We start from the raw sequence: 18,067 nt of genomic DNA, 5'->3' as shown, positions 1-18,067 counted from the left end.
CTCGTGCTACACCTCTCTTCAGCCTGGCACCCACACAACACAGAACCCAGGTCCCCCCTCCCCTTCCTCCACACCACCCTCCCTACTTCCTGCAGCACAACCAAACATGAATCTTAAAAGAACAACAACAGTGTGCAAAGATAACCAACATGTACAATAACACTTAACCATCGTTACAATATGTTCCTCACTTGGCTTGCTGTTTGTTTGCTAGCGATAGGCTACTTGACGACAGCATTAGCTAACCAGTGTTCTCTAGACCAGCGTTCCCCAACTTTTTGGGTGTTTCGTGGCCCGGGGGTTGGGTCAGGCAAAATTGCAGTAGCTCCCCTGATCATTTTACAAACATAAGTGAAGAGAATCTGGACTAAAAGGCCTAGACTTATGGTTGTGTGCTGAATCTATGAATCAAACTATCACCTGGAAACATAATTAACTGGTCCATAGCTGTGAAACTGGACATGAGTTCTTGATTCTATGGAGATTAACAGTAATCCAGAAATTTACAAATTTGTCCCAGGGACATCGCGTAGATGTTGTCCCTGGGACATCGCGTAAATGTTGTCCCTGGGACATCGCGTAAATGTTGTCCCTGGAACATCATGTAGAAGTTGCCCTGGGACATCGTGTAGATGTTGTCCCTGGGACATCATGTTAAAGTTGCCAGAGACATACCATATGAAAGTTTAGCTTCTTTTAGCCCCTGTTTGTTTTATATTATTTTATATATATATATTTTTTTTAATATTATATTTAATATTTACATTGTATTGCAAAAAACCCCACAACAAGTTAAAATGAATTAATGAATATTGACTAATTAAACCTTCGTTATTTTTCCACCAGAAATGGACGACATAATTAGAAGAAGTGTTCTGAATGACGAAAAAAAAAGAACTGGAAAAGACACACAACTTTGTGTGCATGTGTCACAATGCCAGGAGGACCCATTCAGTGTTGTGTTAGAAAAATTGAACTCATTAACCCTTCATGGACATTATAAATGTTTAAATGTTGCCTCAGGTAAAGACAGGAAAAGAGACTATTACAAATTCAACTGCATCAGAGCTGGGAAAAAAAGTCGAAACAGCTACAGAGCAGTGGGCTGTAAGGCCTATGTTTCATTTAAAGTACTCAAATGTTGGAAAGACCACACAGTCATCGTGCAGCGTACATATGATAAGCATGATGGGCATGATCCTTCGGACCCAAAAGACGCACATTTCAACAATATTTCCAGTGATTTGAGGAGGAAGATTGAGGAACTGCTTTCCCTTGGAACTAAGCCAGCCATCATACTAACCGAATGTCATAAATGGGCCAAAGAACATGGACACAGAGATCTTCACAACAGAGAGCATTTTGTCACACCACGTGACATTGACAGTGTTAGAACCTGCATGATGAGGAAGAAGCACTTTAACTGTGGAGACAGTCAAAGTGTACATACCTTACTTAATGGAAAACATCAAGAACATGTTCTCTTCTATCAACCATACACATCTGACCAAGAACTAATGATTGTTTTGCAGACACCTGTAATGAAATCAAACATGGAGAACTATGCAAAACAGTTAGTATTTGTTGACACCACGCACTGCGTTAACCAGTATTCATTTCCCTTATTCACACTTGTTGTAAGAGATGATCATGGGCATGGAGTCCCTGTGGCCTATGCTATTGTCAGCAACGAAAGTCAGAAAACCCTGGAAACTGTTCTTGGAATAGTTTGTGAGCATTTCCCAACTTCCCCGAGGTAAATAATACATTGACAGCTATTGATTTTGAAATAATTCCTTTTCAAAAAAGTTATAACATGCCAGAATCTAATGCTATAGCTGCAGCATGGGCTGCAAAAAACTTTCCTTTCCAGTTGTTAAAGTTATTCCTATAGGCTGTATGCAGTATTTTATATATCTACTTGTGAGTTGAAATGTTTAATTTGGCATTGAAGTGGTGCTTTGAGATAGCAAAAACATTTTCATACTGTTTAATCTCATTTAGTGTTTTCTTTTTTTCTGTAGAGCATTTATGGTTGACAAAGACTTTGCGGAAATAAATGCTTTGCAGAAGGTTTTTCCAGAGTCAGCTATCCTTCTATGCTGGTACCATGTCTTGCAGGTAAACCACATTGTTTTCTTTTCACGTTGTCTAAGATGCACCTGAAACACATTTTTACAACAGGGTCCTGTTGTCATGATTTGCCTCATTGTGATATTCACCTACTCAGGTTAATGAATATAAAGGGATAAAATGTTGAGTGACTATGTCCATCCATTTAAGACCACAGTGCACTCATCTTCTGGTGGCTGCTTCCCAAAGCTCTTTTTGACATTTAAAAATATGTTTGCCTGGTTGATTTCTGTAATGCACAGGTCCTCTTGTCCAGTGAGTGACAAAGTTATTTTTGGACGTCAGCTTTCTTTTATGCTTTTTGTACAGCTGCTCCTCTGTCTCTCTCTCCAGATTAACTTTTTTTCTCTTACATTCACAGGCTGTTAATCGATGGCTTTCAAAATCAGAGTCCAGGGTCCATGGGCTTTCTAACACCCAAAAGAGAAATGAAATCATTTCTTTCTTTTGTAAGCTGAAAGCTTGCACATCTGTAAGTGTAATTTGTCTATTTCACATTTTGATTTCTTGATTACACTAAGAGCATAATAACTTTCAGTTGCTAAAAAAAGTTACAGAGAGATACAAAATAGATTTTTGAAACAATTTCTAAAACTGGCTTCTTATCTTGCTTATCAAAACAAGTACTTAAGCTGTGCAGAACATCATTGTGTCACCCACTGTGCAGGAGAACTTGTGAGTGGGATTCTTTCACAGACAGATGCTGAAACCAAATATGCTTATAGGTTTAGTGTTCCTTCTTAGCCATTGTAAGGGAAGAAATAATTGCTTCTTAATACAAAAACACGACATATTATTAATAACTTAAAATTCTTAATGTTATTCAATAAAAGGAAAAGGGCTTCAATACATAATATTAAAGATTTCAATAGGTCTGTTAAATGGATTGAAATATATTCTGTTGCATCCAATTCTCTTAGGAGGACGACTTTAAAGCCACATCAGCAGAGTTCTGCCAGACATTTAAGCAATACCCTTTGGTGTGCCAGTATTTTCAGAAGCACTGGGAAGGCATTGGCCACATGTGGTGTGACTACGGCCGTCGCTTCAGTCACGCTCGTTCTGAAACAAACAATGTGATTGAAAGGTATGATTTATTATTTTGACCTCATTCAATTGTATTGCTGAAAAAAAGATATTATGCTTTAATCCAAGAGGCTAAACTGAGTAGGTTCGTCATGTCATTGCCAGAACAGGTTTTAGGCAAATCCTTTAAATTCTAGCAGCGTTTTTTATGTTATCACAACAAAAAACAGAGTAGGTGGATTTGCCTAAATCAGCTAAACCGGCACAGAGCATTCCTTTATAAAAGACGTGTGCAATAGGTATTCCAATTTTTAAAAAAATAATACAGTCTTGATTAAAACTTTAAATTCCTTCAATTACAGTTACTAATCATTTCAAATAACTGTTTTTCAGATTTTTCCACCGCCTGAAATACCAGTTTTTATCTGGCTACAAGAATAGGCGTCTGGATGATCTGATTGAAGTGCTCCTAGGGAAGGCCGACGACTACTTCTCAGTCATAAAAACCCTGCAAGATGTGGGCCGCATGAAAAACAGGTTTGCTGACACCTTGTCTCAAGTTTCAGACTCTGCTTCAAGACTGATGGAAAGTGGTTGGGCTCTTAAAATTATAGTCAAGAACAGCCATGGAGTTAATGCATATCAAGTCCCATCTGAGTCAAGAGAAGACATGGTGTATGACGTCTGCCCTGTTGAGTCCTACTGCAACTGTACATATGGCTTACGAGGACTTCTTTGCAAGCATCTAGTGTTACTTGCAAAATTAGCAGAGGCTGACAATGACATCTATCCAAACATGGAAACAGACATTTCTACCTTGGCAAGAATTGCAGTGAAAGAAAGGCATTACTTTGTACACTGTGAGGACTTGAAAGTGATAAAAATGCCAAGTTTGTTTGGAAATCTGTGTTTTTTTGCATCGGCTGAAACACTTCAGTGCACTTGTTGTACGTTCTCTCACTATAACACATGTGCTTGCCTGAAGGTGGCTTGTAGCCATTTTAAACAAATGAAAAACTCTCTGAAAAGTCCTCTATCAACTTTGAATGACACTCCTGTAGTTGAAAGCACAGACAAAAAATGCACAGAAGATGCAGTTGGAAAACTAAATGCTGTTTTAGACACAGTTAAACAGTGGGCATTCATTCCAGAGGGTATTACTCCAATGATAGATGAACTGCATACAAATGTCTTAAAAACAAAACAAGTAGGCAAAAGTATATGCCAGTACGAAATAAAGACGACAGAGAATGCACGCAAAATTAGGCCATTGTATTCTAGCAAGAAACGTTCGGCCAGCATCGACATTCCAACAGTCTGTGAAAATGAATGTGAACAGTCGATAACCACTGAAAGAGAGACATCCTCTGGAGAAAATGAAAACCTTTTGGAATACAAAACAAAAAAGAGAAGAGTTAAAGCTAAGTATATGCATAAGTAGACTTTTGTGTGACATTTCAAAGGGACTGCATCCATTACTTCTGTTTATTGAAACCTAAAGCTGAATAGCTGTCTTAACTTTCTGCCAAGGAACAGTTGAAAAGAAATTGTTTGGTCTCTCAAGCAGTTGTTATTTATGTGTGTTATTCATTACTTTGGCTTGGTTGCTGTTTTTGATACAAATTCATCTGTGCCCATTGTAATATTTTCATATGTTACTATTTTTATATTGCTATGCATTATAAATAAAGGATTACTTATTACTATTAAAGGTCTGCATTTGTAATTGTTGGTATTATTTATAAAATATGCGCTCTTAAGTTTTTTGCTCCATAAAACGATACCTGTCACTTTTTGGACATAGAGTATCAGCTGTTGAGAATCCTGGCTCATACAAAATAGAAGTAAAAGGTTTCAACATCCAGCCTTTTTATGATTAAATACAAAGTGTAATAACAGAGTTATTGGGGTGTGATTTTGTTAATAGTTAGTCTTAAGTATAAGTTTAATAGTAATGAGTAAGAAAATATAGCCAGAATAATGGAATGAGACTAACACCTGACCTCACACTGAGATTTGGTATGAAGTGACATGTTTGTGCTAATGCTGACATTGGGGCTCAGAGTTCCTCTGTGTGTATATATTTGTGAACGTTAACTTGGCTAATGTCCAAGGGTTTGACTGCTTTCCTGTTGGATTGTATCACAAAGAACAGGGATAAGAGCACCAGTGGCCGTGCACACCCTCATCTCTCTCCTTCACCCGATCATTAGTGTTGGAAACCGGCATTAGCTCAGAGTAGATTAGACTTCAGTATAGTGCAAGTGATTTGATTTTATGATTATTTGATTCAGTTTTTTCTGTGTCCAAGCTCAATTACTTTAATAAAATATGTTGAATTCAAACAAATAAACTGTGGACATTACCCTTTTAAACCTTTCTGAAACAAGACAGGTAAAAACCAGTGTATAAAAGTTTACATAGGTATAAATAGCTCTAACACTTTACTCCAGCCTGGCGTCCACACATGTGGACATCACATTTTGGGTTATTTAGACCAAAATACTAAATCTTGATCAACAAGTGCCTGATATACAGTTATGAGGACATTATACTGCAACTGTTCTATCGAAATTTCAAATTAATGTCCTCATATGTGGCTCTCATTTTTCTCAGAAACAAAAATTAGGTAAAAAAAAAAACAAAACCTGGTAATTCTTTCTTTTTACATTCATCGGGTTCCAATCGGCCCAAATATCAAAGAGAAGTTAAAAATGCATGCCATGGAAGATTTCGGGTCTTAGGGGGTTAAAATGACCAGACCCCTCCGGCCTGTTTTCCAGGCCACTAAATTAAACCCAGTCAATTACCAATTGAACAGAATAAAAACCTACGAGGTCCACTAATAGTCCAAAAGTCCAAATCTTTAATAGAAAAGACAGGCAGAACTCAAACAAACAATAATCCAAACGAGGAGCATATATAAACACTGGAAAGTAAATAATTATAAGTTATTAAATCAGACTAATTAAATACAGTAAAACTAATAAGGGAAGACGAACACACGGGAAATAAAAATAACAGTGTAAACATACCAAAACTCAAAATAAAACAGGAAAGTTACTACAAACCGAGTGTGACACAATTACATTCATATTGAAACATATGTGATAATTTTCTTTCTTTGTAGCATTTTTAAGATATGTGTTAGAACAGTCATTATGCTGTTTGGATTAGGAACCAATCATTTTTGCCAAATAGTTAACACAAACTTAGAACAACAATGAACAATTTTCAAGATTCTGATTTACAGAACAAACAAAAGTCACAAAAGGTTTCATTATTTAAGAAACAAGATCAAGTTTTTCACACAGGAATGAAATGACAGAATCCAGTGCAGCGGGGCCAAAGGTGTGTGTCAGCAAACTGAAGGTTGAGGAATCAGTCAGCTCATGTTTAAGATTGTGTTGGATTTTGAGAAGAGTCTGTCTGTTATTAGAAAGTAAGATTAACAATGTTACACCAATAACCCAAATACGGGGAAATGACAAATAATACCAAAAAAGATACAACTTTCATATTGTTTTACTAACTTACTTTGTCATATCAGCACTTGAATGGTCGATGCCTTTACAGACCATGTCTGTTGTGACATCGCAGGCCAATCTTCCGGCAAACCCGAGGGCTAGCTCCCCAGCCTCCTCTTCACTCAGAACACTAAACACTGTTACTTTAGTTTTGGCCTTCTTAGGCCTGTCAAGAATCATTGCGGGCAGTTTGGCTTTACGGCCCTAAAAAAGAAAAAGTGCAAACACCAAAAGAGCAGAGAGAGACACACACACGCGCACAAAGTTAAATGCTTTTGTTTACATGGTGTAATTGTGTATATGTTGCAGCAAATGCACAATTTCCAGCCACATTGTCACTTCATTGATACGAGTAACCCGGATTTATTTCAGGTGACATCAAAATCACGAAATGTATATCTACCCCAATCAAACCTCTGAAAACATGAACTGACATGTTCTCTGCGTTGATTCTGCGCTTGATCTCGTCTTCTGTTATTGTGTAGGTTTTCTTTTTTGAGCTTGGTACAGATAAGCGACCATGCACTCTGTAAACTGTACTAGTTCCTTCTGAATCAGTTTGGAATTCTGTATCTGCATCGATCCTGTCAACATCATCAGCAGCAGCATTATCTGTACTCAGACTTGTGCCGTATACTTCTGTTTCTTTTTCTTTGTCTTCAGTCTGTGTACCTTCATCTCTGACTGTCAGTCTTCCTATCTCACTGTTACTTGTCGATTTGCTGCAGATGTTCTCTCCCTTGGGAACTTTTCCTTTGTCATTCGCTGCCTGATGCTTTCCCTGATGACATTCTTCACTGGCTACTTCTATTGCTCCTCCTGTATAGCCACCCACTATGCTGCACAACTCCTTTCCCTCTGCTGTGCTGCACTGTTACATAAAGAAGAATGATATAAACAGCACTATATCAATTTAATTGTGAAGAGAAATCCCCACAATACGACACAGTTATGTCTAAAATAGTTTTGTGTAAAAACTGGATCTTGAAACGTCCACTTTAATTACACAGTCCTGGTGTGCAAAGGCAAAATTACGGAAAAAAAATTCACTTTAAACATTTTTGGACATTGTTTAGTTATATTGTGACTTACTCTCACAGAAGATACAGATGCCACAAACAGACTTTGAACAACGCATGTGCTTGTATGCACCACATTTCTGGCACTGCACCTGTGAATTAAAAAAAAAAAAAAGAAGAAGAAATAAACAAACAAAAAACAAATGAACAAAGTCCATTAAATAAACAATCTATATGGCTAAGGACATGTCATAGTGTACCCGGTCTTTGGCTGCAATCACACACCAGCACTGACTGCACTTCCTAGTTCGATCTGCAAAATATAATTTGTTTAAGTACAAGTTACATTTTCCAATGTTAGAGAAAAAGAAGGCAGCTAATTTTATCTTTACCTATTGAGGAAAATAAATAGTGGCAAAGTCGGGACCTGAGCTTTGTGATTTCAGTGTTGTACTCCTCCACTTGTGTTTTACCGTCAATGAGAGATTGGGCAAACTAATAATTGACGAAGAAAAAAAAAAAAAAAAAAAAGAACAAAAAGAATTAGATTAACAAAGAAATGTTTGTTTGTTTGGTTTACATTAATTAATTTCTATAGTGTGTACAAAACAAATCAAGACCACAGACTCAACACGCACCACTAAATTTTTGGTGTTCTTTATCAGTTGGCCAAGACAGAAATGTTTTAATCTGTGTGCATTGCTTTTGAACAAGTCTTTACACAGAAAAGGTTTCAGAAAGGTATTTTTCAGGTTCTTCTGACAAGGCTTCAATTTTGGAAAATGCTGTTTGTTTATAGTGGCAACTTATAAACCCTTTGTGATAAGAACATAGTTACCACAGTCCAAGTCATACCTTCAAAAAGTATGCACTTTGTGCTCTTGTGGACCCATCCAAAATTTTTCCAGTGATTTGGCTTGGTATTGGATAAATGTGAGGGAAATTCTATAAAAATAACATAAATACACCTATGTTTTCAAATACATTACAAAAAACGTAAACATGCTATGTCATTATGATCAAACAAGCTTTTCAACATACCTCACACTGCAAATAGATTAGGCCATCTATTACCTTATAAAACAAATAAATAAATACATATAAATAAAAACAGAACTAAGGAACACGATTCATTAAGTAAATTGTACAATAAAGTGTATTTAAAGCAGAATTTAACATTAGTTTTATGACAACATAAAAGGATTTTTATGTCAAGAGGTACCTCATCTGAAATGTTAGTCTGGTCAAACAGGGATTTCAAACTTGAAATACCAATAGAGTTTGGTCCAGCTACTCCCACAAGGTAATCTGTGAGAAAGCATATGCTGTAGTCAACAGATATCATTTTCTTTTTGCATGCTGCAACCATCATCCATTTCAGTCTTCTAGGAGCTTTGTCTGGTTGTAGTTCTTTTTTCTCCTCCTCTCCCCTCATCTATTAATTAAATTGTTTTCTGACCTTCCTAACTGTTTCCGACCTGTCTTCCCAATGTGATGTTTAAGCAATATATGTATGGTCAGAAGGGGGTGAAATTTTCATTGCAGTTGTACGTGTAACATTGCATGTGATAATAAAAGGCTTGATTGGTTGATTATTCAACATGAGTTGACATTTACCTGACATTGTGAAGGAGTCACAGTTTCTGTAAGGGTGTAAGAACATAACATGTGGATTTGTTACACTTCTTTTTCACAAGTTAATAACAATCAATAATTTTCATTCCATTATTTACAAGCTATCACACGATGTCCCAGGGACAACATCTACACGATGTCCCAGGGACAATATTTACACGATGTCCCAGGGACAACAATTACACGATGTCCCAGGGACAACAATTACACGATATCCCAGGGACAACATTTACGCGATATCCCAGGGACAACATTTACGCGATGTCCCAGGGACAATATTTACACGATGTCCCAGGGAAAACATCTACACGATGTCCCAGGGACAACAATTACACGATGTCCCAGGGACAACATTTACACAATGTCCCAGGGACAACATTTACGCGATGTCCCTGGGACAACATTTACGCGATGTCCCTGGGACAACATTTACGCGATGTCCCTGGGACAAATTTGTAAATTTCTGGATTACTGTTAATCTCCATAGAATCAAGAACTCATGTCCAGTTTCACAGCTATGGACCAGTTAATTATGTTTCCAGGTGATAGTTTGATTCATAGATTCAGCACACAACCATAAGTCTAGGCCTTTTAGTCCAGATTCTCTTCACTTATGTTTGTAAAATGATCAGGGAAGCTACTGCAATTTTGCCTGACCCAACCCCCGGGCCACGAAACACCCAAAAAGTTGGGGAACACTGGTTAGCTAATGCTGTCGTCAAGTAGCCTATCGCTAGCAAACAAACAGCAAGCCAAGTGAGGAACATATGTATAATGCTTACCGTTTATTAAAGGAAAGTATCCTAAATTGACTTCAAATTCGGCGGACAGGCGAATTGACTTCAAATTCGGCGGACAGGCGGCGGTTTTTCGCTTCTTCACTTGTATTTCGAAATAATCGAAGGCGGGTATTTCGAAGTCGCAAAGGAATGACGTCACAAGAAGGTGATTGGTCACTTGCAATGTTGAACCTGGAACAACATTAATTATGATGATGTGGGAACAATGCTGACACGAGGAAATCAGATCGTCCTACACATATACATATGATATATGTTGCTATTGCCTGTGTCATGTTGCCACTGAGAACAAAAAACAAACAAACAAATAGAGCCGGATTCCTTGTGTGCGAGCACTTATTAGGCCAATAAAGCCCATTCTGAATTTAAAGTTGTATTAAAGTTATACAACTTCCTGTGTGTTTGCCTTTCCTTCCGGACCTTGACGTTTTTCTGCAAGACTGGGCCCACACTGACGTAACTTCTTAATTGCATTCATGCATTTGAGGGAGGGATCAAAAGTGATTGTGCAGTCCCCCCAGCCCCCCAGCCTACCATTGACAAAGTGAATCTCATGAATCAAAGTTTAAAAGGAAAGAATAGAAAGACACAGCTCATTTGATTAATGAATCTGTTTATTTATTGTTTATTGGATTCGATTTGACTCCAGTTATAGGCTATGTTTGGAAATGTGTAAAGGTTTTATGCAGATACACAGAAAAAACAGTCTTGGCTTAGCGCAGCAGGCAGTATGGATCACTTATCAAACAAAAGCTGCATCAAGTGTTACAGCGGAAAATATTTTTTGTCTTAAACTGTAATGAATTCGTAATGGCAGTAAGTCTGTGGGTAGTCAATTATTCATGGAGACAAAACCTGAAGTAGTGTCTGACAGGATTTTGTTTCCGGTTCACAGAAATCCCTCAGAAATCATCCCAGTCTGTGCACGGCTCCACCGAGTCCTCGGTATAAAGGCCAAATGAACCGCTTCCCAAAAAATGCTTGACCTGAAAAAGACAGAAATAAAAAAAAATGACTAACATGAAAAGCTGTAAAGACCAACAGCCAGTATTGAATTTGCCTTACTTTGGGAATAACCGGGGCTGTTAATGTCCTTTCACAAAGTCCGTCCCAGTTGAATCCTTCAAACCATCTGAATAAAAACAGAACATCATAACAACATGTTTCCAAGCAGAGCCTCAATGTTTCTCTCCAGAGTACCCAAAACAAAAATCCATCATCTTACTTGTGTTTCTGAATGTCCCTGGCCCCATTTCTCTGACTGCCCAGTCTCTCTGAGGGATTGCTCCTTGAACAGACCAGCAAATAAGCTGAATTTATAATCAGTTTCTCATCTTTAGGAGGTGGTATTACAGCACACTTGCACTGTTTCTGTCTGGTTTTGTGTGTTGAGGGTGGAAAAAGTGTGAAAAAGCACTAAATAACAATAATTTAAAAAAAAATCTGTCCAAGCTTTCACACTGTGCTTAGTGGCTCATATTCACACCTGCACAGTTTCTTTATGAGACTGGAGGCACTTCTGCTGATGGTTTTTGGAAAGTCGACCTGATCGATGCCACGAATTGTTGCAGTGAGAATTTTCAGGGGGTCAGAGTGGCTGAATGGGAGCCTGGAGAGGAGAACAGGTGGCCGTCAAGATAACTTCAATCTGCAATTCGGAAAAATATGCTGGAAAAAAAGGAGGGTTGTCCAAAAATTTGAAAAGCTTACCTACCACTCAGAAGTTCAAACACAAAAACACCCAGCGACCACAAGTCTGCACACATGTTGTGGCCTTTGCTCGAGATGATTTCAGGTGCCATGTAGCCCAGCGTACCACAAAACGTCCACGTTTTCTTACCCACCTCAACCTTCTTTAGACACCTGGAGCCAACCTGCAAGAGACAGATATGAGTACATTTGCTCTCACCTCTGCTACATTTCATTTAACAAGACGTGACGTTAAGATTGTAGTACCAGCTTGGCATAACCATGCTCATCCAGAAGAACATGTTCAGGCTTGAGGTCCCTATAGATGACACCTTGACAGTGCAGAAAGGACAAGGCCTTTACAACACAAGCTGTGTAGAACCTGGTGCTCCATTCATCCAAATATCCTCTGAAACAGTTTGGAGAAGTGGCTGACATGAGGTGCAGGCCATTTAATATTTTACTGTGAGGAAACACAGTGGGACTACAAATACAGGCCTCAAATATTCCATTTATTCTTAAGTACTTACTTGTCTTTGAGTAGATTAGATAAATCTCCACCAAGACAAGCTTCTGTCAAAACATACAGACGCTCTGCATCTTTAAAGGTGTTGTGCAGCCTGTGATCAATGAAAATAAAAATTACTTTAGATCTTTCTACTCAGCATCAACAATATTTTACTAGACCTAAGTATGGGACACACCTGACTATAAATGAACAGCAGGTCTCCATTAGGATGTGGCTTTCTCTCTGGATGTGCTCTCGTTGGCCACTGCTGACAATCAGCTTCTTCTTGAGGACCCTCATGGCAAAAGGACACTTTGTCTTGCTCTTCAGTTGCACCTTACAGAGAACAGAAGTAAATGCATTACATTATAGACACATCGCCGAGGGCGAGCTGCTTGCAGATTGACCCTCACCAGGTCTACGTGACCAAACTCTCCGACCCCCAAAGGGCAAATAATCTGGAAATCACTTAAGGTGGAAGTAGACAGGAGGGTAGGATCCGCATCTGAGCTGCTTACAAGGAAAACAGGGGTGAGCTTTTATTCTGGGTCTTCTGTATATAGAAATGAAACAGTGTTTTAACGCTCCTCACTAGACTTCAGGTTCATTGTTTTGTTGCTCCTCTTGACTGCAATCAGGTGTCAAGCCTTCAATGATGCCCTTAAAGGTGCTGTAGTACAGACAATTACGAATATTCACGTTAGATAAAGCACATTTTCAAATCAGAGAGTAATGTGACAGCTGAATCACTTACAGTTTGTGAACAAAAAATATCCACTTACTCTCTGTCTATTACCAGGCACGTAACTCCTCCAGCAGCTATCACACTCACAGTCCGAATGTCCTCTCTGAAGACAAGCAAGTATCACAAAAGTATCACAAAATAAAACACAAGACTATCAATGTATATATATATATATATATATATATATGTGTGTGTGTGTGTGTGTGTGTGTGCTTTTTCATTATATGTGCAGAAATTTCTTTATAGCATCATCTGAAGGAGCTTTTTTTCCTTCTTACCCCCACAGAGCCTTTTCTCCAAACCACTGTCTCTCAGAGAGCTTAGAAAGAACTACCTGTTCTTCCTGCTCTTGCCCCTTTTCTGTCACTTTCACCTGTCAAATGTAATGAAAAAAGAGGTAATGGTGATGAGCGCAACGCACCAAAGTAAATTATCACCATCATAAAGTCATTTCCGCCACTGCTTTGACATTTCTGTCATCCAGGCTGTAAATCTTTTCCTCAGAAAGCCCCCCTTGATCTGCGCAGCAGGATGAGAGCAGAACACTTTACCTGGCCTTTGCTGATGATATAAAAGGTGTCTCCTGTGGCCCCTTGTCGAATGACGTACTCGCCATCGGCGTAATGTGTCTGTGGAAGGCAAATGAAAACCGACAGCAGTGTGACCAGTGGAAAAATATCAATAAAACAAAGAAGGGTTCATCCAGAGAGCTTTCTTTGCACTTATAGAGGCACTGCATGTAAACATTCACCTCATCTATTAGCTGGATACACTAGTGTGCTTCACAGTTAAATAACTTCAAGTGTACCTCTTCCATGAGATCCGACATTTTCATGAGGACATCTGCTGGCAGCGACTGGAGGAAGGGAATGCTGCACACAGATACAAACAAAAAGCACTGGATATCATCCGCAATAGCTCATGTAGGTGCATGAGGACAATGAGCAGATACCGTGCTCAGAGGTAAAAGCCTACACGGCCCATCAAAGCAGCTTTTTGGAGCTGCTCCATGTGCATCAGTCTGATTTTCACCTGCTAAGAAGCTCCACTGAATGGGAAAGGCGCTTGAGACCACTCTGCATGATTATGGTCTGGTAGCTCTTGCGATCCACAACCCACAGCCTGCTGTCCGTTCGTGCTGCAGATCAAAACACAGAGGAAAACGCTGTGTCAGTGACAGATGAGTGAAAGCACTATCGAGACTCACGCTGCCTGTGATGGATGTGGACGTGCAGCCAGTAAGTAGGCCAGGATTTCATTAGAAATGCTTACCGTGTATCGTAAAAACTAAAAATACTTGTTTTCCTTGCAGAGGTCAGTTGATATCAATCAAATCTAATTTCCTTCAGCCATCATCACCATCTTTCTTTCTAATAGAGCTTGAAAGAGAGTGTCGTTAATTAATAATGACCAGTATTGATTGATTCACTGAACCTTCCTGCAAACGGAAGACGACGTCCCCACCAGACAGTCTAATAAGATCGAGCATCTGATTATTGTGGTGCAGTCCTTGTCTCAGTTCCCTGTTTTTGGATACAAACCAAACTTTGTCGCTTTACCTTTGTATGGCACACGGCGTGCAGCCATTAGTTTTTAATTTAATCTCTTGTACCAGATATGATGGGAAAAAAGGTAATTTCAGGTCAGGAAGGCGATAAATGCAACAGGCCTTAAATGGATTGAAAAAAAGAGGGTACATGGAACAAGGGGGAGCAGCGAGCAGACATCAAATGAGTTTTGTTACCAGAGAGCAGACAAATGTAGAACAGTGAATTGGAAAGGCTGCCTGGTTGCAGGACAAAGAAAGGAGTTTTTAAAAAAGGGGAGGAATGGGATGCTTTTGGGACCAAACAAGACAAAACAGACAGATTTTTCAATTTAAACTAATCCGGCCATTTTCACAGCCTATTTATTTGTGAAACCAGGTCAGACACACGCAGCCACGGCTGAAAAGGTTTTCCCACAGGACTCTGCGATCAGATCCTCAAAGGAAATGATAGCACAGTTTCTGCTTGTAAGAGGGGGAAAAAATCACCACAAAAGCACAGATGAGAGGTTGCAACGCAGCGGTCATTAAATCGAGATTGTTTACAAGAAGATTATTTTTAAATGTTTGCAAGATGCTGAGATGCTGGATTGCAGGGAGGAGATGTGGCGGTCCAGGCAGCCTTGTTAAGCGGCAAAAACCAAGGATGCTTTAAATTCCTCACATCTGATAGAAGGCCATGCAAAGCTGTTGTAAAATCTCAGAGGGTCTTTTGATTTCGAATTCAACAGGCGTCTTTTGTCCGAGGCCACAGCCAGAAATCTTACCGCTTGTGAAATTCGCTTAAACTAGAATTATTTATATTCTCGCCGAATCAGAGATAATCACAGAGAAATTCTTCAGGTTGACAGCTCTCCTGTGACATCTGCGCGCAATTATAAAATAAAGAAGCCGATGCAAAGCTTTGATATACCTGACACAGAGTAGGTGTGGGTGCAGTTGTAAAGGAGCGCTAGCTCTCCAAACATGTCTTCTGGTTCAACTGTGAGCAGCTTCAGTCCATCTTTCATCATTTCCAGCCTCCCTTCTGCGAATAAACAAACACTGGGTGAAGGACGACGCAGAGAAGTGGGTTTTATGTCAGATAATGTACAGACTGAGAGAGATATACAGCACAAACAACAGAAAGGCAAGGCAACCGGAGATAAACAGCCTCTCCGTCTCCTCAGGCTCAAGCTGATATTTCAACCCAAACTAGAAATGTGTTGCTCCACACGCTGTCACTTTGTTGCGTTTCTATTTGCTTCTGCTGATCAGTACAAGAATTTAAATATAAAGATATGATCAAGCTCATCATTTAATCAGTCTGTCCTTAAGCATCTGACATCTCAAGGAAGCCTTAATAAATATCCTCGTGTGTGATTAATGGCGGCCATTGTGAGAGGAAAAAAGGATTTACCTTCCAAAACGTAAGCCTGAGCCCCAGTGGTCCCCTCCTGAATAACATAGCAGCCTTGATTGATGGTGGTGGAATGCATGCAGGCGATGATGGCTCTGATTTCTCCTTCATCAAGGTGCTTCAGCAAGTCGTTTCTCAGAAATGATGCCCGAATCAGCCTCTGGGACCTGAGGACATGAGGAAACGATATCAAATTTGCAGGTGAGGATGAGTTATTAAACAGTGTCAATTGCTTGAGCGTCTGACAATGAATAAAAAAAGCATTGGTTCATCATGAGTCATGCAGTCAGCAGTCAGTGAGCCTTGAACATGCATGAATGTAATTTTTCAATCTGAGCAGGTGTAGCTCTGAAGGGAACACTGTGTCCTCTTACTCGTGGCTTTTGTCACAGCTTCTCTGTGAAACCAAGGCAAGAGTCACTGGGTCCAGAGTGAGGGGCTCACAAATCACCGTCTGCCTTCTGGGTCTCTTGTTGTCATCAGTTTGAGCTGAGGTAGAAGCAAAAAAATAAAGAATAAAAAAAGTCAGGGAAATTTAACAGAACTCTATATCAGTCCTAATAAGCCTTGCAATTATTAGAACAGCACAAAACTGCCTACATGCACTGACTGCAGAGGATCCTGGGAGGGAGACAGTGGTTCTGTAGCGGTCTAGTTCTTCCTGCAGCCGCCGGATGAGTTCATCCTTTGTGTCCAGCTCAAGCTCCAGCTCATCTATCAGCGTGTCCCTCTGGCGAAGCTCCTCAATCTTTAGTTGCAAAGCAAACTGAAGGTCCCGAAGTGTCCCCATCACCTGCAAACACTAGCAGACTTCATCTATGCTTTTTACAAAGAGCCATCCATAGAGTATATACATTCCTACAGCTCCTATGCAGTATGGATCTATCTATAACAAACTTGATCTCTGTCTGATTTTGATCTACACACCTCTTTATTATTTAGCTAATCCATTCAGGTGTAATGGCTTCTACCTGGATAAGAGCATAGATCCACCTGTTTTGGGCTTCTTGTACATTTCCACACCTATACGTGTGTTCATATGTTTATGAGCACATTAATGTTCACTGCAAATGAGTCACAGGTAAGGTATAGCTCCACATTGCAAGCATTAGCTCTAGTCTATTGTTCTGCATCTCTATACATAATTCAAGCCACATTAAGACAAAATAGAAAGAAAGTAGAAATGAAATGCTTGCACAGTAAATGTTAGTGCAAACTTCCTGCTGGGTCCCACACAAAAGTCTTAACAGGAATGAAAACATAAAAATAAGATTGGATTTTCCATGTGACTGTTAGGCGTGGCTGATGATTTCACGATGATTTTTTCTTTTTTTTAAATCTTTGCTGCTTTTACGCTGTTATGTTTCTAATTGACTGTCTGTTAGCACAGATGAGGCTGTGTCCGCAAACTGTATTAATGCTGTGCGATATTTCACACCATAAACAAACAAATGAACACAAACATCACTTACCACACGCAGCCTGTATGGCGTTATGGGGGTCTCTTTCACCGGCGTGTTTTGGCCTGGTTTGGTTGCAGACTGTTCACTCGACAGGTGCACATCCCGTCTGTAAGTGCCCAGCTGAAGGATGCTCTCCTCTCTTGCTCGCGGCTGGCCGGGGCTGGGCACAGACAGCAGGCAATCACATGACCCACACGGTGGAAACCATGCGGGGAGGGTGAGATGAGAAACGTGTGGACCGGATCCCATCTGGGTCACGGGGTCCTCAGGGTGTTCCTGAGCCTTGGGAGTAGGTGGGGATCCGGCAAAATGTGCAATGCATGTTAATGATTGTATGCCCAACCGATCATAAAGCAGGTTAAAGGCTGGCCGTGTGCACCGATCAAAGATTTATTCGTTTTCTCTCCATAGCAGATGTGCAGCCATCCTAATATAATTTTACCTTATATCATGTTTTTTATTTTCTCAGTAAAGGCTTGATATGTATTTGATGTAGGTGCATAAAGTAACAAAATAAATGTTACTCTGCAATTGGACGGCAAGTAGTTTTCCGATAACTACAGTTTCAAACTACATG

The 18,067-nt window shown here is 39.6% G+C and overlaps 3 protein-coding genes across 6 annotated transcripts; 1 reads left to right on the top strand and 2 right to left on the bottom strand.

The window, feature by feature from the left end:
- Nucleotides 1–772: 772 nt before the first annotated feature.
- On the top strand, nucleotides 773–4,874 carry LOC146696775 (uncharacterized). Of its 2 annotated transcripts, XM_085475062.1 has the most exons (5): nucleotides 773–1,756; nucleotides 2,025–2,121; nucleotides 2,495–2,605; nucleotides 3,054–3,220; nucleotides 3,553–4,874. In XM_085475062.1, the coding sequence occupies exons 1-5, from the start codon at nucleotides 849–851 to the stop codon at nucleotides 4,598–4,600; spliced, it is 2,331 nt and encodes a 776-aa protein (XP_085331188.1). In that variant the 5' UTR covers nucleotides 773–848; the 3' UTR covers nucleotides 4,601–4,874. The 2 variants fall into 2 exon arrangements, with proteins under 2 accessions (XP_085331188.1, XP_085331190.1); XM_085475064.1 differs by having other exon boundaries at nucleotides 1,689–2,121.
- A 1,128-nt stretch (nucleotides 4,875–6,002) lies between these two features.
- LOC146696774 (uncharacterized) lies at nucleotides 6,003–10,367 on the bottom strand. Of its 2 annotated transcripts, XM_085475061.1 has the most exons (9): nucleotides 10,123–10,367; nucleotides 8,928–9,348; nucleotides 8,747–8,779; nucleotides 8,561–8,650; nucleotides 8,098–8,200; nucleotides 7,966–8,018; nucleotides 7,779–7,857; nucleotides 6,697–6,890; nucleotides 6,003–6,588 (listed from the first exon to the last, which is right to left on the bottom strand). In XM_085475061.1, the coding sequence occupies exons 2-8, from the start codon at nucleotides 9,138–9,140 to the stop codon at nucleotides 6,883–6,885; spliced, it is 579 nt and encodes a 192-aa protein (XP_085331187.1). In that variant the 5' UTR covers nucleotides 9,141–9,348; nucleotides 10,123–10,367; the 3' UTR covers nucleotides 6,003–6,588; nucleotides 6,697–6,882. The 2 variants fall into 2 exon arrangements, 1 of the variants encoding a protein (XP_085331187.1); XR_014923332.1 differs by having other exon boundaries at nucleotides 8,133–8,200; nucleotides 8,561–9,348.
- A 375-nt stretch (nucleotides 10,368–10,742) lies between these two features.
- LOC146696773 (cGMP-dependent protein kinase 1-like) lies at nucleotides 10,743–18,008 on the bottom strand. Of its 2 annotated transcripts, XM_085475059.1 has the most exons (20): nucleotides 17,500–17,993; nucleotides 16,628–16,820; nucleotides 16,402–16,516; nucleotides 16,028–16,194; nucleotides 15,542–15,655; nucleotides 14,115–14,220; nucleotides 13,891–13,954; nucleotides 13,634–13,711; nucleotides 13,361–13,455; nucleotides 13,120–13,185; nucleotides 12,930–13,007; nucleotides 12,751–12,847; nucleotides 12,534–12,673; nucleotides 12,360–12,449; nucleotides 12,097–12,238; nucleotides 11,851–12,014; nucleotides 11,627–11,749; nucleotides 11,366–11,428; nucleotides 11,206–11,272; nucleotides 10,743–11,126 (listed from the first exon to the last, which is right to left on the bottom strand). In XM_085475059.1, the coding sequence occupies exons 1-20, from the start codon at nucleotides 17,737–17,739 to the stop codon at nucleotides 11,043–11,045; spliced, it is 2,286 nt and encodes a 761-aa protein (XP_085331185.1). In that variant the 5' UTR covers nucleotides 17,740–17,993; the 3' UTR covers nucleotides 10,743–11,042. The 2 variants fall into 2 exon arrangements, with proteins under 2 accessions (XP_085331185.1, XP_085331186.1); XM_085475060.1 differs by lacking the exons at nucleotides 10,743–11,126; nucleotides 11,206–11,272; nucleotides 11,366–11,428 and having other exon boundaries at nucleotides 11,663–11,749; nucleotides 11,855–12,014; nucleotides 17,500–18,008.
- Between the last annotated feature and the right edge of the window lie 59 nt (nucleotides 18,009–18,067).

The sequence above is a fragment of the Copadichromis virginalis genome, linkage group LG12, assembly GCF_057382275.1.
Source record: "Copadichromis virginalis isolate Kocher_CV1m ecotype Utaka linkage group LG12, C_Virginalis_male_GT1.1, whole genome shotgun sequence".
NCBI classification, from domain to species: Eukaryota; Metazoa; Chordata; class Actinopteri; order Cichliformes; family Cichlidae; genus Copadichromis; species Copadichromis virginalis.
Note: the sequence above shows the minus strand (reverse complement) of the source record. Positions and strands in the feature narration are given on the sequence as shown.

What these genes read in the sequence shown, in the direction of transcription:
- LOC146696773 (XM_085475059.1), bottom strand. Translation starts at nt 17,739, where the DNA reads ATGGGATCCGGTCCACACGTTTCTCATCTCACCCTCCCCGCATGGTTT. An exon ending in TCAGTGGAGCTTCTTAGCAG is followed by an intron (nt 13,955 to 14,114) that starts GTGAAAATCAGA and finishes ATCTGTGTGCAG; the next exon opens with CATTCCCTTCCTCCAGTCGC. An exon ending in TGCTGTTCATTTATAGTCAG is followed by an intron (nt 12,450 to 12,533) that starts GTGTGTCCCATA and finishes CATTGATCACAG; the next exon opens with GCTGCACAACACCTTTAAAG.
- LOC146696775 (XM_085475062.1), top strand. Translation starts at nt 849, where the DNA reads ATGGACGACATAATTAGAAGAAGTGTTCTGAATGACGAAAAAAAAAGA. An exon ending in CATTTCCCAACTTCCCCGAG is followed by an intron (nt 1,757 to 2,024) that starts GTAAATAATACA and finishes TTTTTTCTGTAG; the next exon opens with AGCATTTATGGTTGACAAAG. An exon ending in ACAAACAATGTGATTGAAAG is followed by an intron (nt 3,221 to 3,552) that starts GTATGATTTATT and finishes ACTGTTTTTCAG; the next exon opens with ATTTTTCCACCGCCTGAAAT.
- LOC146696774 (XM_085475061.1), bottom strand. Translation starts at nt 9,140, where the DNA reads ATGAGGGGAGAGGAGGAGAAAAAAGAACTACAACCAGACAAAGCTCCT. An exon ending in TAATCTATTTGCAGTGTGAG is followed by an intron (nt 8,651 to 8,746) that starts GTATGTTGAAAA and finishes TTATTTTTATAG; the next exon opens with AATTTCCCTCACATTTATCC. An exon ending in CTATTTATTTTCCTCAATAG is followed by an intron (nt 8,019 to 8,097) that starts GTAAAGATAAAA and finishes TATATTTTGCAG; the next exon opens with ATCGAACTAGGAAGTGCAGT.